The 16,238-nt window shown below is 34.7% G+C and overlaps 3 protein-coding genes across 4 annotated transcripts; all 3 read right to left on the bottom strand.

Annotated features, from left to right (window-relative positions):
- Positions 1-1,390: 1,390 nt before the first annotated feature.
- On the bottom strand, positions 1,391-1,972 carry LOC117625416 (protein MOS2-like). Its single transcript, XM_034356969.1, has one exon. The coding sequence runs from the start codon at positions 1,970-1,972 to the stop codon at positions 1,391-1,393; it is 582 nt and encodes a 193-aa protein (XP_034212860.1).
- Positions 1,973-2,453: 481 nt separating this feature from the next.
- LOC117626683 (chloroplastic lipocalin-like) lies at positions 2,454-5,611 on the bottom strand. Of its 2 annotated transcripts, none has more exons than XM_034358486.1 (5): positions 5,386-5,611; positions 4,589-4,712; positions 3,804-4,043; positions 3,185-3,475; positions 2,454-3,095 (listed from the first exon to the last, which is right to left on the bottom strand). In XM_034358486.1, exons 1-5 carry the CDS (start codon positions 5,463-5,465, stop codon positions 2,817-2,819), a joined length of 1,014 nt encoding a protein of 337 aa, XP_034214377.1. In that variant the 5' UTR covers positions 5,466-5,611; the 3' UTR covers positions 2,454-2,816. The 2 variants fall into 2 exon arrangements, with proteins under 2 accessions (XP_034214377.1, XP_034214378.1); XM_034358487.1 differs by having other exon boundaries at positions 5,390-5,485.
- A 4,309-nt stretch (positions 5,612-9,920) lies between these two features.
- LOC117626692 lies at positions 9,921-15,638 on the bottom strand. Its single transcript, XM_034358501.1, has 9 exons — positions 15,340-15,638; positions 14,781-14,933; positions 14,215-14,327; positions 13,886-13,964; positions 12,955-12,983; positions 12,370-12,463; positions 11,749-11,838; positions 11,466-11,643; positions 9,921-10,508 (listed from the first exon to the last, which is right to left on the bottom strand). The coding sequence occupies exons 2-9, from the start codon at positions 14,922-14,924 to the stop codon at positions 10,096-10,098; spliced, it is 1,140 nt and encodes a 379-aa protein (XP_034214392.1). The 5' UTR covers positions 14,925-14,933; positions 15,340-15,638; the 3' UTR covers positions 9,921-10,095.
- Positions 15,639-16,238: the final 600 nt, after the last annotated feature.

Genomic DNA, 16,238 nt, shown 5'->3' with positions numbered 1-16,238 from the left:
AATGTTGTGTGTCTAAATAGAATTACTCTTTTTCCCATTCCTACCCTCGCCCATTACAAAAAATAAAATAAAATAAAAAATAAAAAATGAAAAGCTACTTTTTAAAATAGAAAAGATGCATTATGAGCACAACATATTTACGTTGTTAACCAAATATATATCAACTAGTAGGGTTTTGTTAAATAAAAGAAACTAGTAACGGTGGAGAGATTCCCCTAAATTTAACTACATATATAATACTATAATATCTATATATGTGTTTAAACACGTGGATTCGGAGAAGGGATTGAAATATGGGAGATTCACAATAATACCCAATATAGGAGTTCAAATTGTAAATAAATAAAAAAACATATATGAAATGGACTTTAGAAACACACCCAAAACCTATTTACAACATAACAAAAGGGCTTTTAACTTCTTTTAAATTACAAAATTGTCATTGATTTCTTAAAACAAACCCAACCTAAAAATCTCATAAAAAAACTCAAAACACTCAATAGGGCATCAAAGTTATTTAATAATTAAAATTAAATTCAATAGGGCCAGCTTTCTTTATTATTTTTGGTTGTTGTTTATTTTGAGTTTGTTTATAAAAATTAAATAGTGTAAGATTTATTTATAATTTTAATGCTAAGAATAAATATATGACTAAATATCTCTTGAAATATCATTCCCGTCCCTTTTTGAACACTATACATGAAAATTTTCCCAAATTTTTTTTCAATATCTTATTTTTATCCTTTATACCCAATTTACTTACGGAAACCCTAACATGTGGGGAAAATAATCATCCTTAGATCCAACGACCCTACCAAATTCAACGGAGTCGATATTTTTCTAATGCACGTACATTGCAAGAAGGATTTTCAACTAAAAAACCGACCCATATCATAAATATGATCTCTTTTACTAATATGCTAGGTCTGATGCAAACCCTTGGAATTTTTATTACGGGTGGGCATCTATAAATCACTGAATCAAATTGAATCGAACGGAACGGATGCGGAAAAGATTAAAAAATCAATTTTAATTTGAACACAATTCAGTTAGCTTTTCTTAACTCCATCAAGGTTCCATTGTTCATCATCCCAATCACAGTCTAGATAAATTGAATTTTAGGCTCTACTTCAAATGATGATGGGTGAAGCACAACAACAAAATCAAATTAATCGAATGAAAAAACCGAAAACAGAGCATCACAACTGGTACTAGTCCTTTTAGCAGTCACATATTATGGCAGAAATTTGAATTTGAGACCGCTAGTCCGCAAAAGATTGTTTAATAATGTGTTGATATATACTTTAGCACAAGCTATTTAAACATAAAAAAAATTGCAAAAAGGAAAACACCTTGTAATTATTGGCACTACCATCCTAAAAATCCTTTTTCACTGCTGGTCGTCTACACGACCCATACGAAACCCTAACCCGTGCCTGTCGTTCGGTCTCCGATTGAACTCCACGACCTTGACATCCTTCTCAGCGTACTTCCCTATTCCTTTGCCCGGACACCAACCGTACCCGGCAAGCAATGCCGACCCGAAGCCCTCCACCGACACGTCGTTGTACTCCTCCATTCCCCTGTGCTCTGGCAACCGCTCCAAGTCCTCTTTCAATTTCTGGAGCGCCAGCTTCTCCAAATCCACGCCTGCAGATCTCAACCGTTCATCACCTTCCCCGTTCTCCGATTCGAGCTTCGGCCGGAGATTGAGACCGTTGGAAATTCTGGCAGAGAGCGACCGGACCTCGGAGCGATTCTCGGATTCGGGTTTCATCAGCCATTCGTTAGGGATCGGAGGGATTACGCGGGTATTGGGGTAGCCGTGTAGGGGTTGCAAGGCGTCGAATTCGTTGACGTATTGAATTGAACCGTCGTAGTTTTTGTCGGCGTTGCTGTCGTTGAATGTGGTTGAGGGTTTGGGGTTAGGGTTTGAAGAGGGTTTCGATGGCAGAGAGAACGAGAGTTTCATGGTTTTCGTTTGGCCTTTTGCTTCTCCCGATAAAACACTTCTTACCAACAAATTCCCACCCTTTTCACCAGGCTCCACTTTTATATTGAATGTTGTCGGTACGGGTCAGCTGGGAAATTATGGGCCTTCTTTTGGCCCAACTCAACCCATTTTATTTTATTTTATTTATTTACAGATATTTACTCTCTTTTTTTAGAATTATAATATTTGAAGACATCCCAAAATAGTTGTTGTTTTTGAAATTTTTTTTGAAATTTTTTTATTTTATTGATGGGTATGTAATATATCTTCTTAGCTATCTTCCTTTCGCCATCCTCTAAACCATTTTTCTGACCAAACAAAAAACACGAGGGAAAAAAAAAATTCTTGGGTAAAAGTTGTGTGTAGGAGTTGATGGGATTGCATAGATATAAGGTTTCTTGGCCAAGAGTTAGAAAATGGCATTTCTACAACACAAGAAGCATCAGCCAAAAAATAAAAAGACCCATCAAAATTGTAGGTACCCTAGCATTAGTCAGGAGAAAAACTTGGTTGCAACGGAATAGCACCATTTTGCTATCCCCATTTCTTGCAAGTGTTTCTTGTAGTTAGGGCACTGCTTCCAGTGGCACAAACTGTAATTATTACAGTGTAACATTTCCTAGAGCTGATCTCGTTGCCAAGAAACCAGACTTGTTTCCAAGAAGTACGTACAATTAGAGGTAGATTATAAATTAAAATGATGGATGATATGAAAGTATAGTTGTAGTTGAAGTAGTTGCACACCAACATATTCTCTCTTTTGGCTGGTTGGTAAGAACAGAACAGATAAGGAACAAGAAGAGCAAGACTAACCAGCTCAGGACTACTTAAAATAAAGCTGCACAAGCTTCTTTAGAGTGTCAAATACACTCGTAAAGGGGTCAAACTGGACAGAGCGCTTCAATTCCAGAGCAGGAAATTGATTTGTTAAAGCCTGTTGCATTTCGGACATGGACATCATTGCAGTTAACTGACTATCTGTCATTGATTGACAGTCTTGTGGGGTGTCCGTGATTTTGCTTGGGTCATATCCGAAGTTGGCCAAGTAAAATTTGTACTTCTCTATGAATTCAGGACCAGGATTAGGCGTTCTGGAGTAAATCTGAAATATATCAATGCCAAAAATTATACGCAGATAAACATGAATACTTAATATTCCTATAAAATGAAAGTCATTTCATGAGTAAGTACCTGTATAAAACTCCTATCTTTTGCTCCTGAAACAAGCGCAAAATTGTCATAATCAGTTGCAATCACATCATATGGCTGCTTAGGGATGAATGGCAATGTTGGAAAACGGAGGTAACACTTCTCTTTGATCATCTCTTGCTTTTCTAGGACCGTCTCATTTTTTCCCAAATCTTCTTCCGAAAGGCATTGAACATTTCCCCTTATGCCAGTAATATATCCATCAGGGCTACCATGAACACAGAAGGTATCAACCTGGATGGCCCGTTTCTCCATATCAAATGTATACACACCCTGCAATTTATTAAGTCGAAATGTTTTTGCAGTCAGAATTAGGTGGCTAACATTTGGCAGAAAAAACCTGTTATCCATAACCAATGAGAAGCAAAGCATGACAAGAAAGCTGATATTGCTTTCAGAATGATTTGGACCACTTGCAATTTGGAAAGGCTATTGATAGACAACTAGACAGCTCATGAATGCTTGATGAGAAGGTTGAACAAGTCAGATCTGCAGTCAAGTCCAATGCAACAGAAGGGGGAGAACCTAAACTCCTATCATATCTACATTATTTCCAGATTTCAACACCAAAGTGGCAATAGCTACACATACCCGAATTTACCTGGGTGCAGTGGCAGTCTTCCTGACCTTGCCCAGAAAATCCACGTTTCAGCGAAGCAACTTCAAACCACCTTCCAGAATATCTGATAGGGTTGAAATTATTTGCAGTCATGCCTCTCATCATCATTAGCTTCTCACCTCCTTCATCAGATCCCTTATCAAGCAGAAGAGTAACTGTCTTTTCAGTGGCATTTGCAAGCTCATAAATATTTCGTTGATGGGAAGCATCTGATGCAACAGCCTGCCCAAAAGCAGTAAAAGGCATCAAGTACCCTCTAGCTCCTGCAATGACACAAGAATACCTAATATCTATTGTTGTTACAACCGTATGGAAATCTAGTTTTGGACTAAATTCCTTCATAAAATCTCTATCCATCAATCCAACGAATTCTCAGAAAATCCTAATCTAGTTTAAGTAAGTTGTTACAGAGTGGAGAATTGAAGGAAATGGACAACTCATTGTTCTACAAGGTTTTAAATAAAAGATCATGAACACAAAGCTCAAGCATCTCTACCAGAAATCTTCTGACAATCCCGATATGGGAAAGAACTGAAACAATTGTAGATCTGAAGGGGCTAAATTTTCACTGGGAGCTTATAAGATGTAACGCAAGGAAATGATTGGTCCAACACCTATGCTTTTTAAAGTTTTTATACAATTGGATGAGTCAAATTTACCAGCTAGGAATATAAATCTTCTGCTTCTCCTGAAGGAGAACGCTTTGTCAGAACATAAATTTTCAATTCTAGCATCCTATAACACTACAAAAGATTAAATCTACTAACCTGGTTTATTTGAGAGACAAATACTAACGTTGCAGCAAAGCCAGATAAAACATGTCTGGTCAGAGGCTTGCTGCTGATAGATTGCTCTGAACAGCACTTCATCATTATTTTACCAGGCACTCCCCTGTAAAACAGGAGAGCAAAATGTCACTCTTTGGACTAAATAAGAACAAAAGAAACACAACACTAGCTTGCAAAATGTGTTTAAAACCTAACCGTATACAATTGGTTGTCGCTTTGGATCTCAGAACACAGAGCCATATTTGCATTTGGAATTACATACAAGTATGTAGTATCATTTGGGAATTGCTATAGTTGAACATCAAGATCAATGCTCATGGCGTGCATCTAAAGTTAGCTTATTAAACATTTTGAAGATTATTCACTCAAAGAAAAATCACCTTGCTTTTCCAGCATTGACAATTGACAGTGCACAACTGAAATACAAGGGATTTTTTTTTTGTGTCCATTACTTATACTCACCATTTGCAACCGACCCCATTTGTAATAACCAAAACCCAGAAAATCTACTTCTCATTTCCCATTATTTTTCAATGCATTTTGGGCACCAGAATGAGAAGCATAATAAAAATTTAAAAACCCAAGAAAACCAAACCATTTATGAGTAATTGTAACAAGATTATGAGCCAAAAAGATAAAAACCAGCAAAGAAAATGAGAGAATTTTAGTATTAACATTGATTCTTTCAGAAAATAAAATAAGGTGGAATTAGAGCAGAAATTGCCTCATAATAAGAAAATTATAGACTGGGAAATGAAAGGTGATGAGATTTGTACCTACAGTTAGAGACATGGGGAGGAGGAGGAGGAGAACATTGGAGGAGAAGTGGTGCTGTTTGAACCAGAGCATGTACCATTTCTATGCCTTCCTTTCAAAGCTTGAGAATTTTCTAGTTTCCACTATTAAAATCTCTTTCCCTCGAAAAATCCTAGTGAAACGTCACTGTCCTGGTCTTCGCTTTGTCCTTTTCAACCACCAAGCAATCCAGAAGTCCCAAACGAACGACCCTCAACCAAGCCCTTTACTTTTATATAAGTCTTTTCTATTTTCTTTCTTAATTTGTGTTCATTATCTTATGTCTACCTGTTTTTTGTTTTTTTTAATCAAAGAAAATAACTTCATTAAAACAACGATTTCAGGATGCAAAAACAAAATCTGAACGACAGTAAGTGTGGCCCCTTTACAAAATCTCAAATGGAAGAAAATCTTTTCTTTTCTTTTTTTTTTAAAGTAGCACAGCATCACAGCCATTATAAAATAAAAAATTAAGAAAATAACTTGTCATTGGCCAAAACATCATAAATCCACAAAGTACCAAGTTCTAGCCAAGCTTGAAAATCCTGAGACAAAATCGCACGCTTACCTAATAGATAAGCAACCTGATTACACTCTCGATGAGCAAATTAACAAAAAATGCTAGCATAAAGATTAAAAAGGCCCCTGACTTCATCTACCAAAGCACCCTCCACTAACCAGCTTTCCTCAGAAGTTTGAAAGCTCTTAATAACCTCTTTTGCATCCATTGCATATATCATCAACTGTCAAATATCAAACGGTTTTATATACAACGTAATTTAATTCAAATTAATCAAACACTGTCATTAATTAATATCTATAAATTAATGAAAAGTTTATAGTATATACCTATATGATTGGGGACATTATGAAGTAAGTAAATTAGAAGGTGAGGAAAGGAAAATATCAAGATCACTTTGGCCACAATGTGTGGATGAGAAACCTTGCGATTATTCAAGACTTTACATGAACACAGTGCTTTGAAACTTTTTAGTCATGAAAGAGTATTAATTCCAATGCACTTCTAATTTTTAGTCATGAAAGAGTATACTACTATATTTGTGAAATGCAAAAGAGCAAAAGGTTTGGATGATCTTATATGTCACATACGAATATGATTGTCTAATATATGTGTCGTGTATGTAGGGACGGCCCTTATATTTGAATTAAACTATTAAATTACATGACTGGAAATCTAACCAATACACTTAATAAACCGACTCATGCTCGACCAATTTTGAGATTTTGAGGAAAATTTAAACTCTGTTCATGTTTCTTACACAAACCAGAATAACAAAATGGACGAAAATAACTAGTGCGACTGTGCGAAGCATATATTATCAAGTGAAATTTAATCGTCATTGAACAAAGTGGGGAGTCATGTGTGTTGGAAACCAATAGACAATTAATTTGTTTCTTGTTGGAGGGTATGCTACGTTCACGTATACTTTGTACACTAGGAAGTAAAACGAAAGAACTCAACAATTACCACTTCAATAGTTACTTGCTAATCTTGTAATTATCATTATAATAATTAATAAAACAAGCTGCAATATCCTCAGATATTAACCTTTTAATATCCTCCAATATCTTAATTTTTTTCTCTGGAACTAAAATAAATGTCATTAGAATTTAGATGGCACCTAATATCAATTACATAACATTGAAGCGAAAAATTACAAGTAGCTAGCAAGTCTTTAAATTACTTGTATCACACGGTTTACATTTTACACCTACTCAATAAAAAACGAGTTCAGCATTGAATTGGAATCGAGGAGGCATGTATGAAATGAAACTATGATTTGCTACATCATATAATTTACCCATATGAAATGAAACTATGATTTGCTATAGGGAGATTCACTGACTAAATATCTCTTTACTATATACACATAATTTTGGCATATTATTGAACACAAATAATATATATTAAAAAAATTTAAATCTATAAATTATATATATCGAAACTAGCAAATTAATCTATATATATAAAGCAAAATGCATAGAATGGTAAAACATTCAAAAATATCAAAAAATGCCCTTGGTCAATGCAAACATTAAGAATTGAAATTATTAATTAAATGAGGATAATATGATAAATTAACACTTTTTCATATTTAAAAAAATTAAAAATAAAAGAAAATTCAGATAATATATCAAATTTTTATAGAACACAACTACCAATTATCTTTTTTAATTTTAAAATAAATTTTAAAAAATTTTAAAAAAACCTCTCGCAAAAGCAGAAACGTGTGTGGAGGGGCTAGTATCTATAAAGTATAAACTAATGCAACTAGAAGGGTCTTTTTTTAAAATAAAGAGTATAGGGTCCTTTTTTTAAATAAAGAGTATAGCCGCGACTATACTATTTTTCCACATCCCAATCGCTAGTTGGGCACTGGGCAATAGGCAGGTCCTCTTTTCTTTATTTATTTATTTATTTATTGGTACATAGTATCGCCGCATGGCTATACTCAGGATTTTTTTTCAAACGCGTATAGGCGTGCGGCTTTACTGGGGTGGTGTTTTTAAATTTTTTTTTAAAATAGTATAGCCGGGCGGTTACTCTTTACATAGATATTGTGATCTTTTTTTTAAAATTAGTTTTTTTATATTGATAGTTTAGAGAATTATCCATTACTATTAGCCCATTACCTGAGTCTTTATTGTTCCTTTTTGAGTTTTTACTTTTTCAGAGTTATGACCCGTATAAAGAATTTAGCATTTTCACGTTTAATACTCGTATTGTACACTTACGTATATATTTTTTATATTTAATACACTTGGTTTTTTACCAAATTTTTGCATATTATTGAATAAAAATAATATATACTAAAAAATTTAAATCTATAAAGTATATAGAAAATTAATATTTATAAAGTAAAAAATAATGTAAATAGAAGAGTCCTTTTTTTAATAAATTTTTTAAATAAATAGTATAGCCATCCGGTTATACTCCTTTTAAATATAGTATTCTTAATGGGTATAGCCATGCGGCGATACTACGATTTTTTATTATTAAAAATAGTGTGGCCGTGCGGCTATACCTTTATATTCCCAATCGGTAGATGGGCGCTGGGCTCTGGGCGCTGGGCGCTAGGCAGGTCCTCTTTCGTTTTTTTAAATATATAGTAGCCGGCGGGATATACTCGGGATTTTTTTTATAAAAAAAAAAGAGTATAGCTGACCGGCTTTACTGGGGTCTCTTTTTTTTTTTTTTTTTTGGTAAATAGTATAGCCATTCGGCTATACTATTTTGACACGTCCCCAATCGCTAGTTGGGCGGTGGGCAGGTCCTCTTCCGTTTTTTATATACAGTATAGCCGCCTGGCTATACTCGAGAATTTTTTTAAAACAGTATAGCCGACCGGATTTACTGGAGTCTCTTTTTTTGTAAATAGCATAGCCGTACGGCTATACTGTTTTTGACACGCCCTAACTGCTATTTGGGCGCTGGGCGGTTCTTTTTTTTTTTTTTTTTTCAATAACTAGTATAGCCGTTCGGCTATACTCGGATTTTTTTATAAATTTTTAAACGAGTATAGCCGTCCGGCTTTACAGGGATGCTTTTTTTAAAAAAAAAATTTATAAATAATATAGCCGTGCGGCTAGACGCTTAATATAGATACTAAGATCTTTTTTTAAAAATTGTTTTTCCCTCATTTTTGTTTATCAATAAGAGTAATTTAGAGCATTACCCATTACCCGAGTCTCTATTGTCCCTTTTTGAGTTTTTACTTTTCTAAAGTTAATATCCGTATAAAAAATTTAATATTAGTATTGTACACGTACGTAGTATTTTTCATGTTTAATACACTTGGTTTTTTACCAAATTTTCAATAATACACACAAAATTCACATATTACACACAAAATTGTCGCATATCATTGAATAAAAGTAATATATACTAAAAACTTTAAATCTATAAAGTATATATATCGAAACTAGCAAATTAATATTTATAAAGTATAAACTAATGCAACTAGAAGGGTCCTTTTTTATAATAAAAAATTTAAATAAATCGTATAGCCACGCCACTATACTCCTTTTAAATATACTATACTTAAAAGAGTATAGCCACGCAGCTGTACAATGGTTTTTCTATTATAAAAAATAGTCTAGCCTCACGGCTATACTGTTTTTGACACGTCTAGTTGGGATTTGGGCGCTAGGCAGGTCCTTTTTTTTTTGGGTAAATAGTATAGCCGCCCGGCTATACGCTTTACATAAATACTGTGATCTTTTTTATATATAAAAAAAAAAAAAAAAAATTCCCCAATTTTTGTTTATTGATAGTTTAGAGCATTATTCATTTCATAAAGATGTAGGTAGAACAAAATATTTTTCGTTTTGTTTTAATAATTAGTTACAAATTACTTGAAGAACTTAATAATAGGTGCATTCAAAATTAAGTATTCTTAGACATCCTCCGAAGAGAGTTGTGCATGCAACTACGAGAGAGGTTGGTAAAATTACTTAAATAGGAGAGTTCAAATTTTAGTAGTAAAGTTCCTTAAGCTTAACTGGCCAAAATAAATAAATAAATAAAGCCCATTTTTTGCGTTTCCTTTTTCTGGACTGGACATAATAACGAGCAAAATTCAAGACAATTCTGAAGATGGATGCTCGTGCTCCTTAAACCTCCATGCCCTAGCGTTTCATGTAAAAATTTCATATTGAAAAAAGACAATTCAGAAGAGACTATTCTTTACATTTCCACTAGAAAGCAAACTGAACAAGGGATCTTCTTCCTCGTTATGGCTATGGATGTCAGTTTCTTTAAAATGGATTTCAGTTGTATTTGTTGTTGAGGGTAAAGGTCTTTTGACTTGTACAAATGCCACTTTAACAGGTCCAGACCTCAGTTTTGATGCATCGGAACTTGAAGGTGAGCTTGAGCCTGGTAGCAAGCAACCTTCTTCAGAAAGCTTCTTGCTAGGAGTCTCCGCAATGTTTGAACCATCTTCACAATGTTCAACCAGCTTCCCATCAGTACCGTTGTTGGACAGGCCTGACAACAAACCAATCTTATCCTCCGTGACGTGGATTGGAACTTTTTCAATAGTGTGGTTTGCATCTGCCGTCTGGGGAATATTTTCATCATCTGGCACAAACCAAAAGTTTAACAAAACTCTCAACAAGTAATATTTCCATAATCACATTAAACTACAGGAAACCAAAACAATAAAATATACGAGGAATAAAAACAAAACTTCAGAACAAAGTTACTATGTACTACTTTATCTTTTGTTCTATGTGGTATCACGAGTAAACCAAGTAGATGAGTGTAGACCTTTGTTTAACCAAATTCTTATTGACTTCTTGTCGACTTTTCAAAGACTTGAACAAACGAACCTAAGGAGAAATTCATACAACTAGAATTACATCATACAGGAAAATGTGTTGGGAAACATATGATGTATTCCTATCGCTCCAAGACAGATGCATAAGCACAACTTATTATGTTTTTGTGCAGATACACAGAAATCCAAAAGGTCTTAATTTATGACAACACAGATTTTATTGATGGGATACAACTAAAGATACAAGCGGAGTTATTCATCTAAAAATGTTTAGAACCTCTAACCTACCAGATGCCAAAGACATCATAAAAGTCAAAGAAACAGAAAAATAACAATATAACATATGAAAACTACAAATAGAAAGCTTAACTAATTTTTTCTTCCAATCAATATGAATAAGGAAGAATGGTATATATATACCAAAAATCAGATGAAATCGAAAACCCACAATGATGCCTATTAACAGCCTCTACCCTTTGTCGTATAAAAAGGTCATGTTGATGACAGAAAATAATTAGCCAGCCCCCCGAATGTCCTTATCCATGTGGCAGCGATAGTATCATAAGCAACAAACATTAAAAAAACAGTAATGTCGATTATGTCACATCAAAATAATAAACAGAGCAAATGGGGGAAAATTGAGATATGCACACAAGGATATCATTGCGTAAGAATGATGTAAATATAAAGTACAATTTATGCTGCTTATACCATTACTTAAGAGAGATAAACTAAGAAAACACCATGAACATACTGACCTCCAAGGTAAGACTCAACACTTTGATATAGTACAGATGATGCCCCTACAGCAAGATCCCCATCATGACTTGCAATCTCACTCTTATGTGTGCTCTCGAGCAATTCAAACTTATCTGATTTCAACACACACTCAAGAATGATAAATTCCTCATTTGTTGGGTAAAACTCCCTAAAGACCTGTATCAATTGTGCATAAAGAAAGCAGTAAATAACATAGAAGCTAGAATGCATATAACAACAATCTGTTACCAGAGTGATTTTCAGAATAAAAGAAGGGGTGACCTCAAGTCCTCCTTGATTTATCTTTATGGATTGCTTCTTCTGGGAGAGAGAAGAAACCATGTTGAATACGGAAACAACATCAAGTAAAATCTGTAGAACAGATAGCAAAAGAAAAGTTCATCAAATCAGTCCAACTACTACTCGTCTATTAGGGACGAACTCAAAGTTTGAAATGTCCAAAATTTGTAAGTGACACATTCCTGAGGGCTAGCCACATGGACAAGTTTCACATCCTAAACATGATTAATTCGCTCGATAGCTGAACTCCATGTTTAATACCGAGACCTAGTCACCTAGGTTCCTTATTATATGACTAGCCAAATGCTGCTGCAGCATGTACATTTCTTTTTGTTTTTACTCATCATAAATCCACACAAACTACCCACTTGGCTAGCTTGCCTTGTATTCCATGTTGAATACAAGGAAATTACTGTTTTGTTGGATAACCCAGTTCCATGTACGGTGCTCTCCAGGTTTATGGGAATTTATGAACAGGTTCAGCACTTGAACCATCTGAAATGATAAGGACATGAGCACATATTCCACAAACTACCCACATTTAATAAATAATCTGTACATTTCAATTTTAAATGTATTGGGGGAAAAAAGACTTGGATTTACTTGTTGAACCAAAACTCGAAGTCGTGCAAGCAGAGCTAAAATAGTCAGAGAAAATCCCATGAAAAATGAACGAGCGAGCAGTGTAGATATCTCACTGTAGAATAGTCAAGGGTAACAAATTCACAGGGTGCATATTTCAATTTATGCTTGGTGATCCAAGCACTAAACTACTGTATACATAATGGCAAAGACCTGTTTCTGAATTTTCTCTACAGATGAAAATTAGCATATAAACACCCTGGCAGCAGTAAAAATAATCATGCTTCAATAAGAAACAAATATATCGTTTGTCAATATAAAAAGATACATCACAAATCTAATACCATGTAAATTTACTTACAGCTTACTTGTAAAACCAAGTGATTCTGTTATACAAATTTTTTTACCAAGACTTCCAGGTATATCATAAGAGTTTAGAAACTACTGTTAAAGGCGAGACTCGGATGCCTTAGAAATACGGTAATTCATGACAGTCAATCGGGCGGCCATATTAACCACCCCAAAACCATCAAATTTCAAATTTTACTTCTGATCTTATAAAAGTTACAAGAAAGTTACTATATTTAACCAGTAAGCAAAGGATACATAGCTGCCTTCAGCATTGGCTCAACCATCTGCAGCAGAAACAAAACACATATTTAACACGTTAGAATAAAAGCATGTACTTCACACTGGACCACCTAATGATGTCCTCATCACAAACATATAATCAGTTGCAGGATCTAAGTACTATTGAGGCCTACATTATTACAGAATTCCATCTTGGATTCTTAGCTCATCAAGAAGGATGTTTACCTAGTAGACAAATACACAGTAAAGAACTTGTCCTATGACAGGCAATATCCACACCCACACACAGACAAAAATAAACGAATAGATAAATCAGTTGTGTTTTTTTTATTGCTAAGTATTTATTCTCAAAACTTGAGTCGGCCTTATTACAGGACACAATTTACATTGTTGATTGCTAACCAAGAAGCATACATACTTATGATTTGCAGGATACAATCTTCCTCAAAACCTAAGAACATGACAACTGCATTCACCTGTATCCGACATTTCTTTCGATGCAGTTTCATTGGCTTAGAAGAGTGGGAAATTAATAATGTTTTGGACAGTTTTGTCAAGAATATTGTACTTTGTTATTATTTTTGCAATATGTTGACATATGTGGATATTTACTTCTTTTACAAGTAGAGATATCTTGAAATATAGATACAGGCATCTATATGAATCAAAAGGAAACATAAGAGATTACGTGACCTCATGTTTGAACTTTTGAAAGTTAACACGTCAGATACCCACATCCTCAAATCCAGTCACGCATAATCAAGAAAAACTTTGAATAACTCTGTAAACCCATACTAGCAAAACTGGAAGGTTTCTCCACTAGTATGAAATCCCTAGCAGTTAACATTGTTTTCATAAAGCAGAACAAAACAATGTTAACCACTACTATGAAGTTTAAGGAAACAAGGCAAAATTAACAAATCATTATATGAAAACAAGAACACACCTGAGACAGAAGCCGTGCAGCTCCCAGAAGTCGCTCCATGAAATTATATTTTCCACTTTCACATTTCCTTCTCTTCAAGCTGTGACGCAAGGATTTGGAAAGTGATTATAATATAAATTATGTACTCAAGCTAGTGGAAGCTTTCTGCCTATCAAGCACACAACTGAGATTTTCAAATTGGGGACGAAGGTCCCAATCCATAACAAAAGGGAAAATTACTGATTAAACCCCCACTCCAGTATCCCAAAAAAAAAAAAAAAAAAGGGAATGCAGCATCAGCCTAATCTATATAGGATCCGTATGATGAAAATATAAATTCCATCATTTACCTTTCTAATAGATGTACTTTTTGCTTAGGTCTCTTCCCAGTGATACTTTGGAAACAGCAACCCAAAATCTCCTCCAGTTTAGTGGATTGTAAAAGTCTCAAATCCCTCCTTACCTGACATTAAAAGAAAAGAAAAAAAAGTGAGCCAAACCACGTACATGCATACATAGCAGTAAAGAAAAACATAGAATAGAAAATTAAATTGTAAGATTTAACTGGCCCTAATAAGCTAAGCAACCTAAAATTAGTCAATTAACTGCTACTTTGCCTGAATGTATATTGAAATTCAGTTTTTTCTTCATCCATCAATTTTTCTCAGCAAGCAAACAATAGAGTAAGAAGCTTATAACTACAAAAACAGGTAAGTTTGAAATCTAAAACTGACTTTAAGACGCTATGCAACAAAAAACCACCACCCAGATTCGTCAATTAATCATTCATTGCTATCAAACATACTCAATGCAAGTAAAAAGTATTTTATTTTCCTTCTATTTCATCAATTATCTCAGGAACCAAACAACTGAGTAAAAGCTTTGTGATAATAAACAAGGCGTAGAATTTGCAAACCTTCATAAGGTACTGGAAATACGAGCCACGCCTATGCTGGTTCTTGTTCTTGTAAACCATTCTTTCCAGAATGGCACTCTCTGCTTGGAGCTGTCCAAGTAAAGATGTCAACTTCTCCTCAAGAGCTTCTGCTTCTGAATCCATTAAGTCAGACTGCAGATTATTATTGTTAGAGAAAGTATGATCGGAAACTTCTATTATATCCGTGAGTGAATATAAAATTCAGCAATCGCTATTCGGGCATTTTAACAAACAGTTTAGGTGCAAAGTGTACAATACCCACAACACGATACGAGACAGAAACCTAATCCTAAAAGGAGAAAACCCATCACTGAACAGTCATAGGAATAGAATAAATAGGTTCAGACCAAGTGACAGAACTCTCTATTGATAGATATATGGGGAAAGTTCCCATCAGGCAACAACGGTTCTGCCTGACCCTACTTAAGCATGCATGTCAGTGAAGACTTGGTGTGAAGCCTTGGAATCCAATTAGTATGTGCAATGTCTTTGAGATAAACAAGCAAATATTGTCGTACATTTTGGACAATCGTGATACCTTAGAAGATATGAGTATTCTTATGAAGCAAGCTCCATTCCGCGAAGCTTACACAAGTCGATGAAACCACAAATTGGCGCGTTCTGAGAAACGAAGTAGCTCGTCAGGTTCAAAAAAGATACGGCAGTCAGAAGAACAGCCTCAGCCCAAAATAAACCAGGGACAGAGGCTGACAGCAAGAGAGAGCGAGCTGTCTCTGCCCAGATTCTCTCTAAAGCGCGCGTTAAATTACGGAGATGGATGCCGGAGAAGGCGCCTTTAGGAACCGTCGGATGAATTTGGCGGTTTCAGATAAAAGAAACAACTTAACTCGGCATGGAGTCGGCTTCTGCTAGGGCTTTCATTTGGGCTTTTGTTATGGGTATATTATTTTGTTGTGTTCGTCTTCATTTATGCTTCTGGTTGGGCTTTGTTTTGAGCTCAATGTTGTATTGGGCCAACAACTTCTGTATATTTTTCTCTTTTTTTGGGTTGGAAATTTGTATATTTTTCTTAGACGACCATTTTTGGTTGTTGGCATTTGCTTTCTTATTACAGGGCTGGGTTATTTTCTTTATTTAAACCATGTATTTTATAGTTTAGGGAGATTTTTGGAATATTATTATTATTTTATTGCTCTTTGAGGGGCAAGAGTTTCATGTGTTTATCATTTTCTCGTGTTGGTTGATTGTTACGTGTAATTTTAGTGTAGTAGGGTAATGTGGTCATGTGATATAACTTGTCTACATATTTACAAGCAATACCACATGAACGTACTTCAGTGTTATTATGTAATTTCTCAATTTGTTAGGTTGTTATTGAAGTGAGCGCTTCCATATCCACATTAAGTTCCCTTGGGTTTGGATACACTATTAGTTTGAGGCTTAAACTAAATTAATTCGGCCAACGAGGTCTAACCC

This window comes from Prunus dulcis, chromosome 4 (assembly GCF_902201215.1).
Source record: "Prunus dulcis chromosome 4, ALMONDv2, whole genome shotgun sequence".
Classification (NCBI taxonomy): domain Eukaryota; kingdom Viridiplantae; phylum Streptophyta; class Magnoliopsida; order Rosales; family Rosaceae; genus Prunus; species Prunus dulcis.
This window is presented reverse-complemented; position numbering and strand designations above follow the sequence as displayed.

Excerpts from the sequence above, each read along its gene's own strand:
- LOC117626692 (XM_034358501.1), bottom strand. The coding sequence starts at position 14,924 with ATGGATTCAGAAGCAGAAGCTCTTGAGGAGAAGTTGACATCTTTACTT. Across the intron at positions 12,984-13,885 it reads CTGCACGGCTTCTGTCTCAG|ATGGTTGAGCCAATGCTGAA; the intron begins GTGTGTTCTTGT and ends TTTCTGCTGCAG. Across the intron at positions 12,464-12,954 it reads CCAATGCTGAAGGCAGCTAT|TGAGATATCTACACTGCTCG; the intron begins GTATCCTTTGCT and ends ACTATTCTACAG.
- LOC117625416 (XM_034356969.1), bottom strand. The coding sequence starts at position 1,972 with ATGAAACTCTCGTTCTCTCTGCCATCGAAACCCTCTTCAAACCCTAAC.
- LOC117626683 (XM_034358486.1), bottom strand. The coding sequence starts at position 5,465 with ATGGTACATGCTCTGGTTCAAACAGCACCACTTCTCCTCCAATGTTCT. Across the intron at positions 4,044-4,588 it reads TTGTCTCTCAAATAAACCAG|GCTGTTGCATCAGATGCTTC; the intron begins GTTAGTAGATTT and ends GCTTTTGGGCAG. Across the intron at positions 3,096-3,184 it reads AAGATAGGAGTTTTATACAG|ATTTACTCCAGAACGCCTAA; the intron begins GTACTTACTCAT and ends GATATATTTCAG.